Source organism: Cervus elaphus, chromosome 16 (genome assembly GCF_910594005.1).
Source record: "Cervus elaphus chromosome 16, mCerEla1.1, whole genome shotgun sequence".
Classification (NCBI taxonomy): Eukaryota; Metazoa; Chordata; class Mammalia; order Artiodactyla; family Cervidae; genus Cervus; species Cervus elaphus.
This window is the reverse complement of record NC_057830.1, coordinates 45706647-45728398: the sequence shown is the minus strand read 5'-3', so window position 1 is coordinate 45728398 and position 21752 is coordinate 45706647. Positions and strand designations below refer to the sequence as shown.

The window sequence follows — 21752 nt, the reverse complement described above, 5'->3', positions numbered from 1 at the left end:
CCGAGTATCTCCTTAACTGACTGTGGGGATGGCAATCGGATCTAGTCGTCAAGAACCCAGAGAGGAACATACACTACTTCCATACTTCTTCCCTGGATGAGTGTGAAATGTTACCATTTCTGAAATGTTTTCTGAACCTCAGGATATAAGAGAAACTTCATTGTATTAATAAAAGTAGACTCATGGGCCTTGGGATCCTGAGTAATGTTAGTGTCAGATGGGGAATTAACATAGCCAATGGGTGTGTCCCTGGTTCTCCATCTGTGTCCCAGGGCGTTGGGCTGCATTGAGATATTATCTGTCCAACTGAGCCACCATCTCGACAGAAGTCGCATAGTCATTCATGCATTAATTCATCCAGTCACTATTCATTGAAGGACTAATGTGGGCAAGGCAAGATGTGGTGCCTTCATGGCACCCCCGGCAACTGGAAGGGTGCCAGAATCAAGGGAAGGAGGCAAGGAAACAAACTTAGATCCCTGGGTCTCATGCTTTTGTGGGGAGAACAGTCACACAGACCTGAGCCTGGATGCCCGAGAGCCATTCTGCGTCTCTGATGGGCTCCCTCCCCAGGAAGAAGCAGACTGTCCACACAACCCATGGGGCTCATTTCTGGTTGCTTTGTGGGGCGTTGGGGGTGGGGGGAGGCACATCCCTCCAGGCCCCAGCAAGTACCTTAGCTTGGAATCCTTCGATTTGTTCCCCCATCTCCCATGTTAACAAGCACTCTCAAGTGTCCTGGGGAGGGAAAGGTAAGGAAGCTAGCAGATCATTGGCAGAAGCCTAAACTCCTTTATTCTGAGAATTCCCAGATAATCTCAGAGCTCCATAAAGCACCCCTCATCCCCTGCCCACCCTGCCACATCTCCTCCATGGCACCACGGACCCCGATCAGATCCAGACAGCCCACCTGTGCTCTTCCCCTGTTCCATTCAGATTTCCAGATTGCATTCCATCACCCCTTTTACCCAACACATAAAATAAACCCCAGCTTTATCCTCCAGGGCTGGGAGGGGGTAGGCTGCCCTTGATCCCAGGACTGGCTGACCGGAATGGGCAGAGCTGTGATTAGACTGATGGATGTGTCTGACGCCTCCCACCCAGGGACAGTCATCAGGGCCGCTCACGTTTGTCAGCCTTTTGGCTTTTTGGCAGGTGTCTGTCTGCATGAACAGAAGGACCATGATTAGGAAGGGGCAGCCCCACCTCCCCTTGCCTCCCAGATCCAAGGCTCTCCCCGCCCTCCTCCCACAGCCTTCCTCTTCCCTGTAAACAGTCTCCCTCCTCCTTTGACCCCTTTGCTCCTCCAAATCAGATGCATGAAATGGTTTTGCAACTGACTTTATCACTGCTGTCTAATTCCCTGGCCTCGTCCCCTGAAGCCATCTAAGATGAGAAGAGAGAGAAAAAGCAAACTTTAAGAGTGAAATACCGGCATTTGTGACAAGCAATGCAGTGAAGCATGCGCCATAAATCTGCTCCTTCCCACAGACCCGTGTTTGGCAATTAAGACCTCTGCCTGCATCCCCGGCAGTCTGTCAACATCCCCTGCACCCCTTGTGTCATGTGGGACGGCCCTACAGTTGCCAGCTTTCTGGAGTCCAGGGGACTCTCTAAAAGCATGTATGGAAAAGTGATAGTATGGACTCAAGTAAGTTTAGAAAGACTCAGATCAAACAAAGATGAACTGGGTCCATGTGGGGATGTTCTTTAACACAGGAGGGCTCAGAGCCCTTGCATGCTAAATCTCTAAGAGGGAGAAACAGTTTGGAACATTTCCAAATTTAATCAATGAGCAACCAGGTTTTTAGCCTCATTTAAGAGAGCGTTTCTGAGGAGCCCGCCACAGCATCACCACCTGGGTGATGCCTAGATCCATGGGGCTACGGAATCCCATTAACGTGCCACGCCTGCATTTCCACCCCCTTGGCTCACACTGCAGCTGGTCCACACAGCCCAGCCCCTCAACTTTTTATCAACACCCACTATCAATAAGGCCTCTTGACAAATATAAACATGTTAGCGAGTTTTCTATGCCCTTTCCCGTGATCAGACCAATCAAGCCGACTTGCGCAAGTTAGAAAGCAGCCTTTGCTTTATGCAAATACACAACCTTTGTGATGAAACTCCTTCTCCTGTAGCATGCGAGAGCTAGCTAAATTAGCATCATTTTGCCACCAACCTGCTCGGAAGCTGCACGCATGACCTGACGTTGAAAAGTGAGGGATGCTGGTGCTGGTTAGATTCCTTCAGGGTCAATACCTTTGAGGTACTACAGCCAAATGGGGTAGGGGTGGTCCTTCCTAGCAGGAACCCTACCAGTAGGATTCTGAGAACCTGGTCCCTGAGGCTCCAGAGGTGTCAGGGGACCAGGAGAATTCAGCCCCTGGGATCCTGAATCACAGAGATTCCTGGGGGGGCGGGGGGGCCTAGCTCCTGCCGTGGTGCTGGGAGGCCAGAAATCTCTGCACTTGGTCTCCCCAAGTGAACCAGTGGAGCTGTGGATGAGACAGAGATCTCATCTGGAAAGAGGCTTTGGTCCTCTGCTACTAAGTCAGCACCCCAGCTCAGCACACGCCCAGAGTCCGTGCTCCTGCGGGGGCTGAGAACGCATGGCCAGCCCCTCGCCTTCCAACCTCAGCATCCTGTGTGCACGCACCCAGCCCTTCACCATTCCTCATCTGCATCTTGCCCCACCACCTCTGGTTTTTGTGTGTTCCTTTATTTCTCCATCCCTCCAGAAATGTTTGTGAAAAGCGGTATACAAACTATATATGATGGATATATAGCTACTGTATATATAATATGTGTGTTTGTTTTCATTTTTCTCTCCTGTGTGTCCCTCACCTGATATAGAGCTAAGTGAACCTACAAGCTCATCTTTGTTGCAAGGTCAGTATCCCCCCGTCCCCCTGCTTTATGGGTTCCCCCCTCACCGCTTTCTCCCAGAGCCCCTCCCCCTGCCCTCCTGTGTGTTCCCCGAGGCTCCTGTCTGTCCAGCAGCTAGTGGATGGTGGCAGGCGCGAAGTGGGTTACTGGGAGCCGATGAAACTCCAAGGACCCCCTTACTCTCTGCTCACATTGCCCACCTCCCCTGAAGGGCTGGGAAGGGAGAGGAAAAGAAATAACCCTATCCTCTCAAAGCCTGGGGGTCTGCATGGAGACAAAAGGCTCAGAGAGCGAGCAACAGGCAGAGAAGCCCACCCACTGAATTCTTCTCATAGAAGCCTCAGTGACAGCCCCCCCCCCACCAGCCACAGAAGCAAACCCCCAGGGCACGGAGTTTCGGAGGGTCCCTAAGCTGTCACAGAGCATTCATGGGGAGTGTCTTCCGGGAGGAAGGTGGGCAGGTGCCCCTGCAAGGTCCTTGGAGTGGACGCCGCTGAGCTCCTGTCCAGAACCCGACTTCCACGGGTGCTGTGCTCTTGGGCAGGTCAGGAAGTATCATTCAGACTCAACTTCCTCTTCTGGACCATAGAATTGACCACCCACCTTACAATCTGAGAGTTGTTCTAGCCTTCACCTGAGAACACATAGTAAAAAGAATTTGAAAACCACCAGGTGCGTCTTGAACCATTGGAGCCCAGTCTCTGGTTACAGGGACCCCCTCTCCCCATATGACGATCCAGGGGTTCATGAACTCATTTCTCAAGCCCTCTCCCTAACTTCTTCCCACCTCTTCCATGCCAGCCCTCCTCAGCCTGTGATACCTGCATCTCTCGCCTCTTTTTACTCAGCCCCTCAAATTGTCTCAAGGTCCCTAGCCTAGTTAAAGTGATTCATTTAGGCCATGACTAAATGCTCAGAAGTGGGCCCAGGCTGAGTGGTGGAATTGGACGAATTCCATGTGTGCTAACTTTTCCTGCGGAGGACAGTGCCGACCCTCAGAGAGCCCCGCAGGAAAGCAGCTGTGACCACAGTCAAGAGAGTGTCTTTCCCTACTTCCCGCCATCCTTCTCATCCCACCTAGCACCCCCCTCATCTTGTTCATCCATTCACATCTGGCCATGCAAGCAATCATCAGAGGATGGCGTTAGACTTGGGGAGGGGGAGATGGAAGAAATGAATTATATGGGAAATTATTTGACAGGAGAGGAGAAAGCTTTTATGGTGAGAAGATTCAGGGATGCAGTATTCACCTTAGTGATATAGAGTGCCATGGTGATGAACCACAAACAGGAAAATGAAACAGAAATAGAAAGAAAGGGAAGTCAATGGAAGGCTCCAGGTTCAATTAGTAATTCAACGTATGCTTATTGAACCCCTGGCCAAGGCATATGCACAGATCTCGAAGAATATTGGAAAAGTAGCAAAGGACATATGGTGAAAAGGACGTGTGAGAGGCTGGAGGTAGGGCAGAGGACAACTTGCAAGGGACTTTGAGTGACTTAGAGTGACTCAGCTCATTGTGATCACTGATATCTGTATTCTCAGCTGGAAAGGGAGCTTTTAAAACAGGGATTGGTTGCCAAGGAGTTAGAACTCCACTACAGGTGCATCCCAGGGATGGAGGGAGCATGTCCCACACTGAAGCCAACAGTAAGAAAACTGACCAGAAGCAAACAAATCCCTGCCTAGTTCTGAGCAGGGGTCTAGGAGCAGAGGCTCCACCTGCTGACTCAGAGCTGAGTATCCTCACCCCCGCTCTGTGCTCTGTGATCCGCTGTGAATGTGGGGCAGGGTCTCCATGCCAGCTCTCTTCTCTACGTTGCTCCCACCCCATCACCCTTCTCGTTGGGTGCAGGGCAATGGGTCAAGGCCAGTGTTGTAGATGGTAGAATCCTGGAACATTCCAAGACTTGGATTAGTGTGGTCTTCAGGGTGGCTGTCAGACTCTTGTACACTAAGGGCTGTATTAGAGAAAACAGACCATGCTCTTGGGGCCTTTATCTTATGCACTGCTCTCTGTGTGTGTATGTGTTGCTTTTTCCTCCTCCATGGCTAGCCTACCCAAGAACAGAGCGCTACCTCATTCCTCTGGAATACACCCAGGTTATGCTCCTCTCATTTAGAAGGATTTCCACCCATGAGGAACACTTAGCTTTAAAAGACATTCCAAGCTATTTTGTTACTCAGTTTCCAAATGGTGCAGAAGGATCCAGAAAAGAGAATTTTGTTCCTTCTCAGCATTTTCTGCCACCATGACGTATTTCTCTGCTCCCCCTCTCGCAAACACAATGGCCTGCATGTCCCCCTCTTGTATTAATATGTAGTGCTGCAGGACTCCCGCAGGACTCCCACCAGTCCTTAGACTGGTGGATCCACCACCGTCCCTCATGCCCTCCCTCATGAGGCAAGTGTGCCAGGGATGCACTCAGCGGCTCGGTGGCTGTTCATTTCCCATCCCTGGTCCGTTGTCTTTTATCTCCTGGGCGAGGAGTCAGATTTGATGGTATCAGTGGTCTGGGGAAGGTCGGCTGATTCATGCCGGCCGAACCTCGCAGTGACCCTCAAATCATCTTAATAGAGAATGGGGGAGCAAGTCAACTCTGTGCTTCAGGAGAAACAGTTGCAGTGGGAGAGAGGATCTATTCTTCCCTGCTGAGGATGAGAGAGAGCTCGTTAAACCCAGTCTCCCAGCAGTTAGCATTTCTATGGCACATGTGTGTAAATGCAGAAGGTACCAAACTAAAATCCCCTCGCCCTATTTCTGGAGTGTTTGTGTATCCTGTGTATCCATTCTGGCATGAATCCAGCCCTCTTCTGCTCACTAGTAAAGACAACAGCCCTGTGGTCACCTAAGAACTTGGATTCAGCTGGGTTTGGTGGCAGAAAGATAGTGTTATGGATTGACCCTTGACTTCTCTGAGTCACCACTTTGATCTTTGATTATTGATCTGCCCACAGCCTTTTCTGGAGTAGATTCTTGGGGCAGCTAATGTCCAGTTGGATCAAGAGTTGTATCATGTCTCAGGTGCCTTTAAAGAGCAGACTGAGAGTTTGAATACATGGGGACGCACTCAGGTGATCTTGGTCAAATGTTCTGGTTGAGTCTAGATGGAGTCATCTCTAGGTTATTCTTCCTTCTATATGCAAGGATCTTTGCACGGAGAATCCTATCACTTTGATGCAGACGGCTTTAATGTCATTTTCTTTTTCTCAGTTTTATTTTCCCTTATTTCAAGTATGATGGATGAGAAAAATTGTAAGATATTTATTTATTTATTTTTCATTTATTTTTATTAGTTGGAGGCTAATTACTTTACAATATTGTACTGGTTTCTGTGCATCATGGTGATTAGATACCTATACACACTGTGGAGGCCTTCCCAGGCGATGCTAGCAGTAAAGAACCCGCCTGCCAATACAAGAGACATAAGAGATGAAGGTTCAACCCCTGGGTTGGGAAGATCCCCTAGAGAAGAAAATGGCACCCCACTCCAGTATTCTTGCCTGGGAAATCCCACGGACCGAGGAGCCTGGTGGGATACAGTCTATGGTGTCACAAAGAGTCGGACACGACTGGAGTGACTTAGCACGCACACATACACGTACCCTGTGGAAGGATTTCCCATCCTCTGTATCCAAGGTGAACACATGCAGAGGCCCCCAGCTAACGAGGAAAGATGAGAGATCAGCCTGCTTCTGGCCAGTCAGCAGGATAGGCTCTATGCATTGTCCCAAGAACCTGGACTGGTGAATGGAGGTCTTTCCTGGTCCAGCCAGCAGAGGGGAGCTGATGCCCAGCATTTCCCCAGGCAGGCCCCAGCAGCAGGGATGCAGGTCTTACTGCCTTAGATCACCCCAGAGAGAGGAAGCCCTCGGGGCCAGCTGGTTACAGTCTGACTCATCAAGAGAGGTCAGATATCAAAGGTCTGCCCTCCTCCAGTACACAGAACCTCGCTCACTAATATCTCAAAGATGCATAGATGAATGCCAGTTAACTTTACAGATCAAACAGAACATGGGCACCTGCATTCATATTACTGCAGGAGGGCCTAGGCTTTAGTTTTATAATAAAGCCTGCAGACTTCAGGGCTTCCCTGGTGACTCAGAGGATAAAGAATCCATCTGCAATGCAGGAGACCCAGGTTCAACCCCTGGGTTGGGAAGATCCTGGAGGAGGGCACAGCAACCCACTCCAGTATTCTTGCTTGGAAAATCCCATGGACAGAGGAGCCTGGCAGGCTGTAGTCCATGGGATCGCAGAGAGTCAAACACAGCAGAGTGATTAACACTTCCACCTCTACTTCTGCGGACTTCAACTAATTAGAGGATAGTCTGGTGGCTAAAGAAAAAAGGTTGTTCTACGGAGAAATGTTTATTGGCTTGGGGGCTCAGGCTCCAGGGTACCAGCTTCCCCAGCCAAGACATGGCGGGGATGTTTGATCTCTGAGTCAGAGATCCAATGTGAACATCCTGCCCCAAGCCCCATGCAACCTATGCCAACTGACTTCCCAGCATAGAGGAGGGGCACGTGTCCAAGGGCTGGGCTGTGGCCAGGACAGTATGGGGTCTGGGCTGGTTCAGCCTCCTTCCCCCAAACCATCGGAGGGTAAATTAAATGTCTCTGGCTGCTTTCTGCCTTAACAGTGGCTTGTTTTTCATTTCTTTTAGAACTGAAAACCACAACTCTGCCCCCTGGGAAAGGTTGGTATGTTTACTTTCCAGGCAGCTGCTGCCTTGGGCTGGGGGGCGCAAGACTTATCGCCTTCTTGCAAGATGCATTCTCTTCTGCGCTAACCCCAGGAGGCAGCCCGGTGGGGACCGCCTGACCTCAGGCCGGCCCTGTGTCAATTCAGATTAACTATCCCCAAGGACATCGATTCTCCCCGGGTGCCTCCCCTGCAAAGTCTAACTTGTCTTTGCTGGCAGCACTAATGGGGACCTGTCAGTGCCCAGAATAGCTCCACGTCTGGGCCCTTCTGTAGCAGGCCCGCCTCTTTCTTTGCACACGATGCTCTAATGCGATGATCTTCTTGGACCTTGGCCTTGCATGCTGACCTCTGCTTACCTCATTCTCTCTTTTTCTAACTTGGAGCTGGAAGGGAAGTGGCAGGAGGAAGGGGTCAGGGGAAGGAAGGGGGCGGTTCTTGGGTGAGTCACTTGGCTATGAATAAAAATTCATCCTATTCGGGGGCTTTCATTCTGTCCAGATGTTTCCGATGGATAATTGACACTCGTCACAGCTCTCCGGGACCCTGACGGTCCTGGTAATTAGTCTCTTCAGGCCTCCAGAGCTCACTAATGAGACTGAGGCAATAAGGCCTTCCAGGCTGAGTGGAGGTGCTGCTGGATGGAGCACACAGACCTCCTGTGTGGCCGCATCGCCGAGCAGATGGGCTGAGCTGTTACTCTGGCCAGCTTGGGTTCTGAGAGGGCCTCGCGGCCGGAGCCTGAGATCCACACCTGCCTGGACAGCAGGTCCTCCTCTCGTGGGCATCCTCCTGTGCCGATCAGTGTGGGCAGGCCTGGGGTCCCCAGCTTGACTGGTACCCGGGCCGGGCAGGCCCTGCAGCCCCACTCTCTGCTCTCTTCCTCTCTGGAGATGTGAGCGGCCCGCAAAGCCACAGCTCTGAGTCCATGAAAAGAAAACTGTATTTGGAGACAGAAAGCAAGGGACCCTGGGGACATCACTTAAGGTCTCCAAGAGTGAGTTTCCACACATTAGAGCAGGAGATAACAGCCTTCATCTCCTACATGAGGGACTTCAAGGGGCCAGAACCCATTTCCAGGTGCAAACACTCCACCTGGAATCCTAACCAATATGGCCTTACCTCTGGGTATATCTTCCCTCAACCGCGTGAATTTTCAGTGACTTGTATTGGGAGTTGTTAGAAAAGTGGGGGAAAGGTGTTTGAAAGACGGCAAAGTAGGAGAAGAATGTTTTGCTTTGTTTTCAGTTTGGTTTGTACTTTTCTTTTTCAAGTAGAACCTTAAGAAAAAGAAAAATACAGACACAAAGTAGGTATAGACACGTCAGCATGGATCACTGTTCTGGCCCCTTCCTTCCTTCAACTAATGTTTGTTAAGTACCTGCCAAGGGCCCAGCTGGGCACAGATCCTGCCTTTATGGAACTCAGAGCATGGAGGAGGAGACATGTGAGACACATGAAGGGAACTGTAGAATGGGTGTGTATTTTAATAGTGGGATGTGTATGGTGTGGTAGAAGGAAACAAAGCAAGTCAAAGAAGGCTGCCTGGAAGAGGTGGCTGAGGCCAGAACAGAACCTGGAACAAGAAGTAGGAGTGAGTCTAGTGAAGAGCATTTCAGGCAGAAGATGTGATATTGGGAAGAAAAGAGAACAGGCTGGAAGGTGCACACGTATGTGTGTTGCTGGTATTGTGTGGAGTAGGAGCAGGGAGGGCCCGAGGCACACGTGTTCCAAGAGTGAGGCTAAGGATTCAGAGGGCAAGCCTCTGAGTGTCCTACAGAGCAGCTGAGAGGTTTCCCAAAGGCCAAAGGTATCTAATCCACTAGTGGTCTGGTCAGCTTAGAGTCACAGAAACATCGGCCTGGGGTTGGCATAAGGAGTCAACCCAGAAAGTCCAGGGTGGGTAGTGGACAGCTGGTGCTTGGACTCTGGGAGGATGTGAGGAGACCCCCGCCTCAGGTTTCTGCAGGAACCGCCGCTGTTTCCTTCTCCAGGGCAGCTGTGTCCAGAGAGATGCTGGGTGGGGAGCAGGAAGGGGTAGGGAGGCGAGGTCCTGCTGGACGTGGTGGTGTCCAGGGGAGCGCCAGCCCCATGGACACGCCTGGGAGAGGAGGGCAGCTACGGAACTTCATACTCCGAGTGCCCTCCCCGCCGCCTCACACCCAGCTGGCATTTCCTCTCCTCTCTGGAAGGCGTTCTCTGATTCGGGGGATCAGGGCCCTCCCCACAGGCTTCCTGAGTGCATCCCCGAGGCAGCAGAGCACCCAGGAGCCCCAGGGGGGCAGGAAGAGTCAGAACACAACACGCACCCCAGATACCTGCCACACCGCGGCCGTTGCCAGGTGCCCGGCATGTTTGCCAGCTCCCAGCTGCCTCCCGCGGGGAGCTGCAGACTCCCTGGCCAGCAAAGGCTTCTGACTTTTCTTGCCTGGCCAGGTCCCTGCTGAGCTGTCTGCCTGGCGTGCGCATCCTCCATCCACCTCCCTGGAGATGTGTGGTCCCTGTAGCCCAGAGGAGTGGAGGGCGGCAGGGACAGAGAGCATCTCCATGCAGGAAGGGGCATCATCCCCTTTCTCCTACCAGGCACTGGAACAGGAGGGCCACGCTGGGGTGAGTGGGAAGTGAGTTTCAAAGCTATGTGAGCCAGTGTTCAGGAGAGAAAGGAGGTGAGAGAGGAAGGGAGCCCTGTGTGAATAGATACCTGTGTGTCCGGATGCGTGAGCAAAGTGAGCAGAGCACACTTGGAATCACAGGCAGCATGCCAGGGGGAGGGGCGTGCAGCCACCAACCCTCCCATCACACCTGGAACCTGGCTCCCAGGGACCCAGAACAAACTCCCCATCTCAGAGCTGGCCTCGGGCAAAGATAGGTCTCCCCTGCCAAGAATCTTGGGGTGTCCCAGAGTGGAAGAGCATCCCCTCTGGAAGTGGCTTCTCTCCTGAGATTCAAAGGACTGCTGTATAGAGTCAGCAGTGATTGAACATAAGAGCTGGGGTTTCTGGTGATGATTTGCATAGAAACAGGAGTTAGATTTTAGAAGATGCAACCAACTTGTGATCAATGGTCAAGGAAAAGCAAATCTGAAATTGAATTACAAGTCATCCAGAGCTTTGGAGGTTCACAGGGGTGCCCCTTTGTCATGGGTATGCTGTGGACTGGGAGAGGGAGGATGATAAGCTTTGTGTCACCAGACATTCACCTCCCTGTGAATGTCATCTCTTGTCCTTCTCCTCAGGAGAACTTGCACTGCCAAGAAGTTCTGGCCTCAAGAGCACTGCGGTTGGGGAGGAAGAAAATTTCCTATATCCTTCTGGGTACTTCTGGATGGCTTAGGAATTAAATTGACATGGAATAGAGTAACAGGGGACAATAAAATACAAATTTAATAATTATATATATATACGTGAACGGAGAAGGAAATGGCAACCCACTCCAGTTTTCTTGCCTGGAGAGTCCCAAGGACAGAGGAGCCTGTTAGGCTGCAGTCCATGGGGTCATGAAGAGTTGGACACAACTGAGCGACTTCACTTTCACTTTTCACTTTCACGCATTGGAGAAGGAAATGGCAACCCACTCCAGTGTTCTTGCCTGGAGAATCCCAGGGATGGCGGAGCCTGGTGGGCTGCCATCTATGAGGTTGCAGAGAGTCGGACACGACTGAAGCGACTTAGCAACAGCAGCAGCAGCATATACATGAAAGGGGTTTCCCTGGTGGCTCAGTTGTAAAGAATCTGCCTGCAATGCAGGAGACACAGGAGATTCAGGTGTGATCCCTGGATCAAGAAGATCCCCTGGAGGAGGACATGGAAACACACTCCAGTATTCATGCCTGGAGAATCCCTGTGGACCAAGGAGCCTGGTGGGCTACTGTCTATGGGGTTGCAAAGAGGCAGACACGACTGAGGGACTGAGCTCACACGTACATGGAAGAGACAAGGAAAACTGATGCACTCACCAAAATGTCCCAAACCTTCATCTTAAATGCCGTCTTCAGCTAGAGACAGAAGAGGATGCTGGGGAGAGGGGGTTAGGACTTCAAACAGAGAGGAGGCATTTCACATGGAGATGGAAATGTTGCTGTGTGGTGGCAGTTATTGGTGGGCAGGCAGAGATGGACACAGAGGGAAGTATAACAGACAGATTCTGCAGGCTACTTCCTGTCGCCACAGCCAGTTCACACCGTGTCACCTGTGGTGACAGCTCCCGTCCTGGGACAGGTCCTCCTTCTACATTCTTTACCCAGTCAGATGTTGTTTTTGTTCAGTCGCTCAGTCTTGTCTGACTTTTTGTGACGCCATGGACTGCAGCACACCAGGCTTCTCTGTCCTTCACCACCTCCCAGAGTTTGCTCAAACTCATGTCCGTTGAGTCAATGATGCCATCCGACCATGTCATCCTCTGTCGTCCCCTTCTCCTCCTGCCTTCAGTCTTTCCTACCATCAGGGTCTTTTCCAATGAGTCGGCTCTTCACATGAGGTGGCCAAAGTATTGGAGCTTCAGCTTTAGCCTCAGTCTTTCCAATGAATATTCAGGGTTGATTTCATTTAGGATAGACTGGTTTCATCTCCTTGCAGTCCAAGGGACTCTCAAGAGTCTTCTCCAATACCACAGTTCAAAAGCATCAATTCTTTGACGCTCAGTCTTCTTTATGGTCTAACTCTCTCATCTGTATCAGTTCAGATCAGTTCAGTTGCTCAGCCATGTCTGACTGTTTGTGACCTCGTGAACTGCAGCACACCAGGCCTCCCTGTCCATTACCAACTCCCGGAGTCCACCCAAACCCATGTCTATCGAGTCGGTGATTCCATCCAACCATCTCATCCTCTGTCGTCCCCTTCTCCTCCTGCCCTCAGTCTTTCCCAGCATCAGGGTCTTTTCCAATGAGTCAGCTCTCCACATCAGGTGGCCAAAGTATTGGAGTTTAAGCTTCAACATCAGTCCTTCCAGTGAACACCCAGGACTGATCTCCTTTAGGATGGACTGGTTGGATCTCCTTGCAGTCCAATGGACTCTCAAGAGTCTTCTCCAACACCACAGTTCAGTTCAAAAGCCATCAATTCTCTGGTGCTCAGCTTTCTTTATAGTCCAACTCTCACATCCATACATGGCCACTGGAAAAACCATAGCTTGACTAGATGGATCTTTGTTGGCAAAGTAATGTCTCTGCTTTTTAATATGCTGTCTAGGTTGGTCATAACTTTCCTTCCAAGGAGTAAGCATCTTTTAATTTCATGGCTACAGTCACCATCTGCAGTGATTTTGGAGCCCAGAAAAATAAAGTCAGCCACTGTTTCCACTGTTTCCCCATCTATCTTCCATGAAGTGATGGGACCAGATGCCATGATCTTAATTTTCTGAATGTTGAGCTTTAAGCCAACTTTTTCACTCTCCTCTTTCACTTTCATCAAGAGGCTCTTTAGTTCTTCTTCACTTTCTGCCCTAAGGGTGGTGTTATCTGCATATCTGAGGTTATTCATATTTCTCCTGGCAATCTTGATTCCAGCTTGTGCTTCTTCCAGCCCAGCATTTCTCATGATGTACTCTGCGTTTAAGTTAAATAAGCAGGGTGACATTATACAGCCTTGACGTACTCCTTTTCCTATTTGGAACCAGTCTGTGTTCCACATCCGTATATGACTAATAGAAAAACCATAGCTTACACCATGCAGACCTTTGTTGGCAAAATAATGTCTCTGCTTTCTAATATGCTGTCTAGGTTTGTCATAGCTTTTCTTCCAAGGAAGATCAAAGCTTCTTCCTCAGTCTTGAGCTTTGACCATTCTCAACTCAAAATAATCTGTGTGCCAAAGAGACACTTTAGGGTGGCGACTCACCACCCTTCATTGAGAAGCAGCACCAGAGACCCGGAGGCTGGATGACCTGGTGCATTTCAGACTCATAACTGTTCAGGGGTAGGCTTAGATTAGAACAAGAGCTTTGTTCCAAAGGTCTAAGAAAGAAATCACATGGGCATTGCTTCCAGGCTAGGAGTTCTAAGACTTGAGAACATAATTCCATATGGCATTAGGGAGCCTGGCTTGATGGTAAACTGTAGTAGCCAGAATTGTCTCTGTGTCCAGTGTCCGAGTTAGGCAAGCAGGTCTGGCTTTGTCCCTTCAACCTGGTGAGGATGTGGACTTAGCGAGGGCACCAGCTTCAAGTGCCTCTGCTAAGTCCAGTGATAGCATCACCGACTCAATGGACACGAATTTGAGCAAACTCCAGGGAGACAGTGAAGGACAGAGGACACTGATGTGCTGCAGCCCATGGGGTGGCCAAGAGTTGGACACCACTGAGCAACTGAACAGCAACAACACAGTCCTGTGCGACAGAGGCTGCCGGAGCAAGTGCGGTCTGAGAAGATGCCTTGCTTCATTAGGCGCCTAATTCATCCAGGCATCCAAACGTGTATACTGTTCATGAATCTTAACTGCATTTGTCATCGGAGTTCATGGCCATGGGTCTCAGGGAGCCGGAAAGCTTAAATGATAGGGAAGCTGCTGGGGAATGTTATGACCTCATAGTTACCTTGCCTCCCGAATTTGGCTCCATCTCCAAGAGTATCTGTGTGCAGGCCAGGCCTCTGTGTGGCTCTTAGAGAAAGGCGCCATCCATCTCCCCTCGACAGACACATGCCATGGCACGCTCTGCATCCCACTGTCCCTGTAAATCCTCACATGTGTGCGGCCAGAAGCCATCTGTCTCTTGACTTGATCCCACCTCATGGCAGTTGGGTTTGACCTTCTGAGCCTGTGGAACTTGAAGGAGGTCTGCTCTTAGCTGGTCCAGATTGGGGAGAGGCCAAGAGCACTGCCCTGAAATAGAGTGACTGACAGAAGGAACGCCAAGGCTGCTGAAGCATCTACAGGGGGATGGTCAATGTGTCCACCAAGTCCTTTCCTGTAGGACAGTTGGAGCGGCTGAAGGGCCACGTGGATGTTTGAGGCGGGCAGTGCTCAGAGGGGTTGGACGATGATGCAGGCGATAGAGGGATCTCACTTTACCAATGCTCTGGGTAGGGTGTTCATTAATCCACCACCTTCTTCTTGAGCCTGCCCCCTGTGTCAGGGCCTCCACGTGTTCTGATGGCAGGGGAGTAGCAGCCACCTGCACACCAAAACCCACACCTCTCAGCCCCTCTCTGCGCGGGTGGACTCCCCGCCACTTAACCGTGTCCTCGGGATCAGGCTGCGGAAGGTTCATTCCCCACGCAGTCCCAGTGTGTGGACCAGGGGCGCTGGAGGCTCCCAGCCAGAGAGGCACCTCTGCGAAGCAGGGGGCCAGGCTCATGGCAGGTGTGTTCTCTCCGCAGGCCCGGGCGCCGTCAGCGAAGTGAGCAACGGGACGTCGTCGAGGAGGGCGGGCTGCCTCTGGCTGCTACCTCTCCTGGTCTTGCACCTGCTCCTCAAATTTTGATGTGAGAGCCGCATCCCCGACGGGGAGGAGCCGCCGCACCGTCAGCACGTCAGCGATGGCGACCGACAGCATCAAGGCGAGCACCCCTGTTCTAAAGCAGATACGATCCCACCAAATTCAGACAACAGAGCCGAAGGGGACACAGATTTGAGGGAGGGGAACCAAGAATGCTCTGGGAAAACGAATTGAATGAGGACGCTGGAAATCACCGTGCAGATACCTAGGTACAGCCGAGTTTTCTTTCTTTTTCCAAGTGGGAAGAACACCCGTGGCTCTGGACCCACCCGTAAACTGCATGGCATGACCTCTGTTACCAGGCAGGCAGGGGCTCAGCCGCTCTGCCCACCACAGTGCCCCCCACCAAGGAAAATTCTGGAGTTCAGCCACCCCAAATTCAATCATTCCATAGAGAAGAACTCAGAGGGAGGCGAGCGGGCCCATTCCTGGAATGTGTCCCTATTTTGTGTATGTGATGAAATGCAGCATCAAAAAGATAAATAAAAAGGAAAAAACAAGACAGCCTGACAGCTACAACAATCCCACAATCAACAGTCACAAAAGATATTCTTAAACGTTCTTTTTGTTTGTTTGTTTTTCATTGTATTACAAGGACATCATGGATAATAAGGGATTCTGATTCATTATTAATTTTATTAATTATATTTTCTGATATGAGTCTAAAACTTAGTGCAAAAACAAGACAAAACAAAACAAAACAAAAAAAAAGAGTACAGAGAGGAAAGGGGTGAAGGGAAGTGTGTTTGTTAAAGGTTAGACGTGAATAGTGTACTTCTTACCTAGGTTTACAACTGGTGGACCACACACCAGGCTAATCACCTGGTGAGGATTTGGCAAATCCACCAAAAAAGAAAGAAAAACCACATACAATTTAACCAACATCTCCACCAGCACTACAGATTTCTTATTCTGTGCATTTAATGCAGACAATACTATGCTTCTACATGCTGTTTAGAAATGGAAGGGTGACCTGCACTGTATCTTGAGTTTGCTGACAATGCTTCTTTTGATGACATATATTATACAGTATATGTATATACATATATTTTTTTTGTTAGAGTTCTAGCCATTTCCTTTCTCAGCAGGGTCCTTTCTCAAACATTACTGCATGCTGTATATGGCGTTAGCTGTGTGTTGCTCTTCTAAAAAATGATAGAGTTTACTGGTAATTGTGTAATCAACTCCTGCCTTTTTATTTTCTTGGGTTATTCACATGTCAGAGACATTTCTAAAACGCGACAAGAGAAACAAAACACTAACACCAGACGCAGCATCTTTTCCAGGGGCGGCTCTCGGACGTGAGGGCTCATGCAGGAGGCCCGGCTTCTCCAGCAAGAGCCCCGGGTGTGGACAGACAGCAAGCTGCCGAACCAACTCCACAGTCAGTAACCACTCGCTTGGGAATCTAGGATGCCTTTGTGACCGCTGGAGAATCGAATCCTCTTGGTTTATTTTATTTAATTTCCCACCTTTGTGTGCGTGTGTATGAAAGAGAAGAAAAGGCAGTTTTTAGGCAAACTTTTCTTCGTCCCCCGAAGTCTGGGAACCGGAGGGGCCTCGGGGAGGGGTCCTGATGTGGTGAGGAAAGGTGGGATTGGGGGCTGGGAGGGAAGGGTTGTCTCTGACTTGACATTAAAAAGTGTTCCATGTCCCTCTTCACCTGGTGTGGTACCTCATTGTCAAGCAGGGGGTGTGGGGGAGTAGAGCCTGCCTGGCTCAGGCGTGAAGGTGGGGTTGGCCTCCTGACTCAGGCTCTCTGGCCCCCTCTGGGGTGGAGTGGGGTTCCCCGTGGCGTGGGCTCTGACCACAGGCAGGGGTTCAGGAAAACACTCCTCCATTACAAGTGGGGGAGGTGAGGCTCTGGCGACCGCACCTCCAGTGCCTTCAGGAGGACCTGCTGTGTCCACAGCTCCCCTGTAACCCAGATGGCAGGTCCAGGGACAGCTTTCACACATGATTGCTTCTGGGGGCAGAGTGCAGCCATCGCCCCCCAAACCCCTGAAACATTGTGCGTGAGTACTGACACATCCTAAGCCCCATCGGCCAGCGTGTCGGGGACTTTCCGCCCAAGCCTGCCTTCCAAACCTTGCCTCTAGAGACAAATTAAGAGAAAAGGTAGGTGTTAATGCAGAATCGTTTTCAAATAAGTCTAACCTGTTCTGATTCTGAGACTTCAATAAGCAGCTGAAGAGTCGCTGAAAGGCAGAAATGAGGTCAGAGCTGAACCATGCAGGGATTACTGTGCTGTGGTGTCCTTGGGGGCCAGTCCCACCCGAGAGAAGGAGGAAGTGTCGGAAAGCAGTCGTTTCGTTTCCAGCAGCTCCTGGCAGCTTTGAGAAAAGCTTGTTGACTTCATGTTTCTTTTTTTAAAAAAAAATTTTTTTTTTCATATTCTTTCCCACTGGTTTATCACAGGATCTTCAGTACAGTTTCGTGTGCTCTGCAGTAGGACCTTGCTTATCCATTCTAAATGTAACATGTTTGCGTCTCTTAACCCCAAACACACAGTCCACCCCTCTCCCACCCACCCTGCTTCGTGTTTCTTTGCACCTTTTCTGACCTTCCACCTCCACCACCAGGTGTCAGGTTCTCCAGCTCCCTCCTGGTAGCTTGGCCTGAAAAAGTCTGACCAAGCCTCACAGATCCGGGCTGGCCCTGCAGTCATTCTACCCCATGTCTCGAAACTGCGGAAGGCAAGGGGCTGTCTCCTTACAGTGAGAGTGGGTGAGATATACTAGCTTCTATGTGACCAGAGCTTCTGTAGACACAGAGGATCAGAGGAATTCCATGCAGATTGTGCCTCACAGGAATACAGCAGGAAAAAGGCAGATAACTTCCATACTTCTCAACTTGAGCCCAGAACCGCTTTGAATAAAACGTACCAGGGCACCTTGCAGACAGTCTTCTCAGACCTTGCTGGGATGAGAGCACAGCGTGATGGGTAACCTCCACGTGATTCAGAGCTTTCTCATTCAGATTTACTAAGCTTGATTTACTTCACCCATCACCATCCTCCCAGGAAGGGCTCTATCTGTCACGACCAGCTCTGTAAAGTGACACCAATGAGGAAGGGTTCATTTACCTAGTTGCCATTTCAATAGCCCTTCCTGTCTCAAGGCTCTTTAGAGCTGTGGTCATTCCCGAGCATGTGTCTGGTAGCACCAGCTTTGCTGTGACCTCTGGACTCGGCAGCTGGGAGAACTCCCTGCTCTGCCTCCAGAGGGTTTCTTCTCTTCTTCTGTTTAGTGCAACACACAAGCCATGAGCTGCTGAATTCCAGTCTTTTTTAAAGGGTGCCTACGAGGTAGGGCCTCCAGCCAGGCTCAGAGTTCAGTCCAGGAGGACGTGGTTTTGATAGGAGCTCATGGGGTGATTCCCTGGCTTCTCTTCTCAGGAAAGAAGCTTGGAAAGACAGTGCTCACTAGAGCAAGTAAAGAACCATCCTGAATAGCCTGTGTGGGTGTTTTTCATGGTGCAGGTGCCAATGGACGAACGCCACTGCCTGCCTGGATTTCAGACATACAGGACCTCTTTGGAACTCAAGTCATGGTCATGCTTCAGGATTCAGGCACCACCCCTAACCTTAGGTTGTCCTTTGGGGAAACCATGATTGTGGTTTTGCAGATTTTATCCTATAATAGTGTGTGTGTGTCGGGGGAGCTGCTAATAGTGGGGTTCAAACCCTAAATGCTCTAACCACACGCTCGCAGAAAATCCCATTCATCTTCTTTCAACAGAATATCTGCTCCTTTCCAATCTCACAAGTGCAGCTGCTCTTGAGTTCCTGCCATGAACTCTCTCCCCATCAGTGCTTCTACACAATCATTTTAGATGTCTGACGTGTTATAGAACTGGTCCAAGGATGTCTGTCTGCCAAATGGGACGTGCTGAGCTGGAGCTGTCTTTGCCATCAACGAGCCACAAATGTTTGCTTCTGTTGCTATGGATGATGATAGTGATGGTGATGATGAAACACACTTGTTCTTCAGGCTGGAGAGAAGTTGGAAAGTGAATGGACCCTGGAATCTGATGGAGGTCCAGGACACTTCACTAGACTGACCCTGTCTTAACCTTGTACCTCTGGACCTTGAATTCAGAAAGGAAAACAGTCTCACTAATTAGTCCCAAGAAGGTCCCTCTACTGTGTGGGTTTGTTTAGTAAAAGTGTATCATCTGGGAACAGCAAATCGCCCCCAGCTTTTTTTTTTTTTTTTTTTTTTTAATTCTTATGAGGGTAAAGATTTGAGGAACTTTTCATTAGAGCAGAGAAGTCTCTGCAGGTGGATGGAAGTGACTGAGGGGTGAGGTCTGCCCCATGAGCCTGCAGGCTGCTCTGATTCTGCTCACCAAGTGCGTGAGCACACGACAGTCACCAGACAAACAGCTGAGACTCGAGAGGGTCTGTATCTGTGTGAGGCACCAATACTACCCCTCTCAAGCATTTTTTAATGTTTATTTTTTTTTTATTTTTTTAAATATTTATTTCATTCCGCTGGGTCTTAGTTGTAGCATGCATTCTCCTTTTACTGCAGCATGTGGAATCTAGTTCCCTGACCAGGGATGGAACCTAGGCACCCTGCATTGGGAGCACAGGGTCTTAGCCACTGGACCACCAGGGAAGTCCCTTAACATTTATCTTAAACCAAACCCCAGAACTAATTTGGTTGAGAGCTTACTCCTTGGGCTTGCTCCATGGAAGCATCTCCTTTGTCATTCCCATTGTGGCTGAGTCAGGCTGTCCAAGAGCATGGGTGCTCACCCCTCTCGGCTCTTAATTCCAGCCATATTTCCATGAGTGCCCAACTCCGTCTTCCTCCAAGACAATACATGCAAGTCAATATCGCTGTGATGTATGAGTAACAGAGATCTGAAATCTCTGCCCCTTAATCCTCATGTGCCTCCCACAACTCCCATCTTCTCGCAGCAGGTCCATCTCATGGGACGAGAACAACCTGGCTTTCTGCAAAAAGACTACTCCTAATTTCTGAGCATTAAGTGAAGGTTATTTCTTACAGTGTGTATTTGACGCATGGGGGCCATGAGCCTTTATGTAGGAAGCATGGTTTGGCTTTAGTTGTTCGCATGTTGATTTTACCTTCATGCAAGCCTGCAAATCACCTAGATACTTGCTTCTAGCATATTACGTGAGTGTGTGAGTTGATTTCCATTCTTTAGGGCTCATTAACATTATTTGAAAATGAGGTATTCCTCTGCCAGAATATCTACTGGATTAGAACTTCCTAGAAGTGTAAGTTGGCCCTAGCTGTCCATTTACCTGGCTTCCAATGAATCTGATTTTTGGAATTTCTGAATATCAGCATAGTATTTTGGGAAGGAACTGAATTGTTAATCAGTAGAACTAGGTTTTAGTTCAGATTCTAGCTAGGCTAGAATCCTTTAGTTAGGCTCCTTTTCTGTTTCTTATGTATGAAGTGTCATGATGGAAGATTGCTATTTTTTTTCTCTCTTTAAAATGAAATAATCAAGTATTTTTGGATTTTAATAAGATTTCTATAAGAAACATTTTTGGAAAGTTGCTTTTTTTATATATAAATAACAATTGAAGGTGTGACTCTGGGCAATTTTATAGCCAGTGCATTGTCTTTGTTCCCAGAATGGCTCATAGGAAGGGAAAACACACCATCAGAGCTGCAAGACTTGCAGACTTTTGAAGTGGTTCCTCGAGGAGAATTTGAGGGATGGACATCATAGCAGTTGGAAGGGAATGTTTTCTAATAAAAGACAGTGGCTTTTTCTGGGACGAGAAATGATTTTAGCCCCAAGCTGTTGTTCAGTTTTGTTTTCTATATGACACAAGGAAAACAAGGAGGAAATAAACTGCCTTATATCTTGAAGTCTGCAGAAGGAAACTATACTGGGACTAGACAAAACTCTCAGAGTTCCCACTAAGTGTGTGTGTGTGTGCGCACGTGCACACATGTGCACATATGTACCCATGCACATGTGTGGTGTTTACTGTAATTACTTAATTCTTCCAAACAGATGACATCTGTTATTCCCAAGATTCATCTTTAAAATAGCAGGAAATAATAATGAAAAGAAGGTCTCCATATAAGTTTTTAATGATCACATCACATCCTCCTGACAAGTATTCTCCTCAGGAGAAACATTGCTGCAGATCTCATTTGAAATATTTATGTATCGTGGGCTCAATTCTCAGCTCACCGCGCTCCCTACACCTTTCTTCTCATACCCTAGACCTTCTGTTTCATCTTTAAATCCTCTGTGAAGAGCAGCAGGATGTAAAGACCGTGGACCGAGCTCGGACCAAGCTTCTTTGGGTTGTAGAGTTGAAGGGAGGACCGAGTGGAGTCACACCTCTTGTGCTCTGTCAAGGGGAGGAGCACACAGGCTCACGTGTGGGCGAGGGGTCCTTTCGTTCCCTGGGAAGGATGGCGGAGACAGCGGGGGAAAGCGGAGTAGGTGGTCCGCCCTGTCACCTGTTCCAGCTATTGCCATGTCGTTCCGTTCACTCACACCCGCAATTCTCGTTTGTCCTGGACCCCTCGGAAAGGGAGGCAGACAGGAACTGAAACATATGGCAGTGGACATCATCTGGTAAATACAAAATCTTTTCTCTAAATGCCCATATTATAGTTTAAAGAACAAGAATGATGGAAATGAAAAGATGAGAAGAAATCCAAAAGACTAAACTTATTGTTTCTGTACACGGGAAGAAGCCTACCATACAGATGTCAGGAG

The 21752-nt window shown here is 49.4% G+C and overlaps 1 protein-coding gene across 1 annotated transcript in view; it reads left to right on the top strand.

Moving 5' to 3' along the window:
• The window catches only part of LOC122710060 (neurotrimin-like), a 47745-nt gene extending 32584 nt beyond the window's left edge, over positions 1–15161 (top strand). Inside the window, exons 5-7 of the mRNA XM_043927503.1 lie at positions 2857–2892; positions 7558–7590; positions 14908–15161. Of these exons, the coding sequence (XP_043783438.1) occupies positions 2857–2892; positions 7558–7590; positions 14908–15011 (173 nt within the window). The 3' untranslated portion in view covers positions 15012–15161. The remainder of the gene's footprint in view (positions 1–2856; positions 2893–7557; positions 7591–14907) is intronic.
• Positions 15162–21752: the final 6591 nt, after the last annotated feature.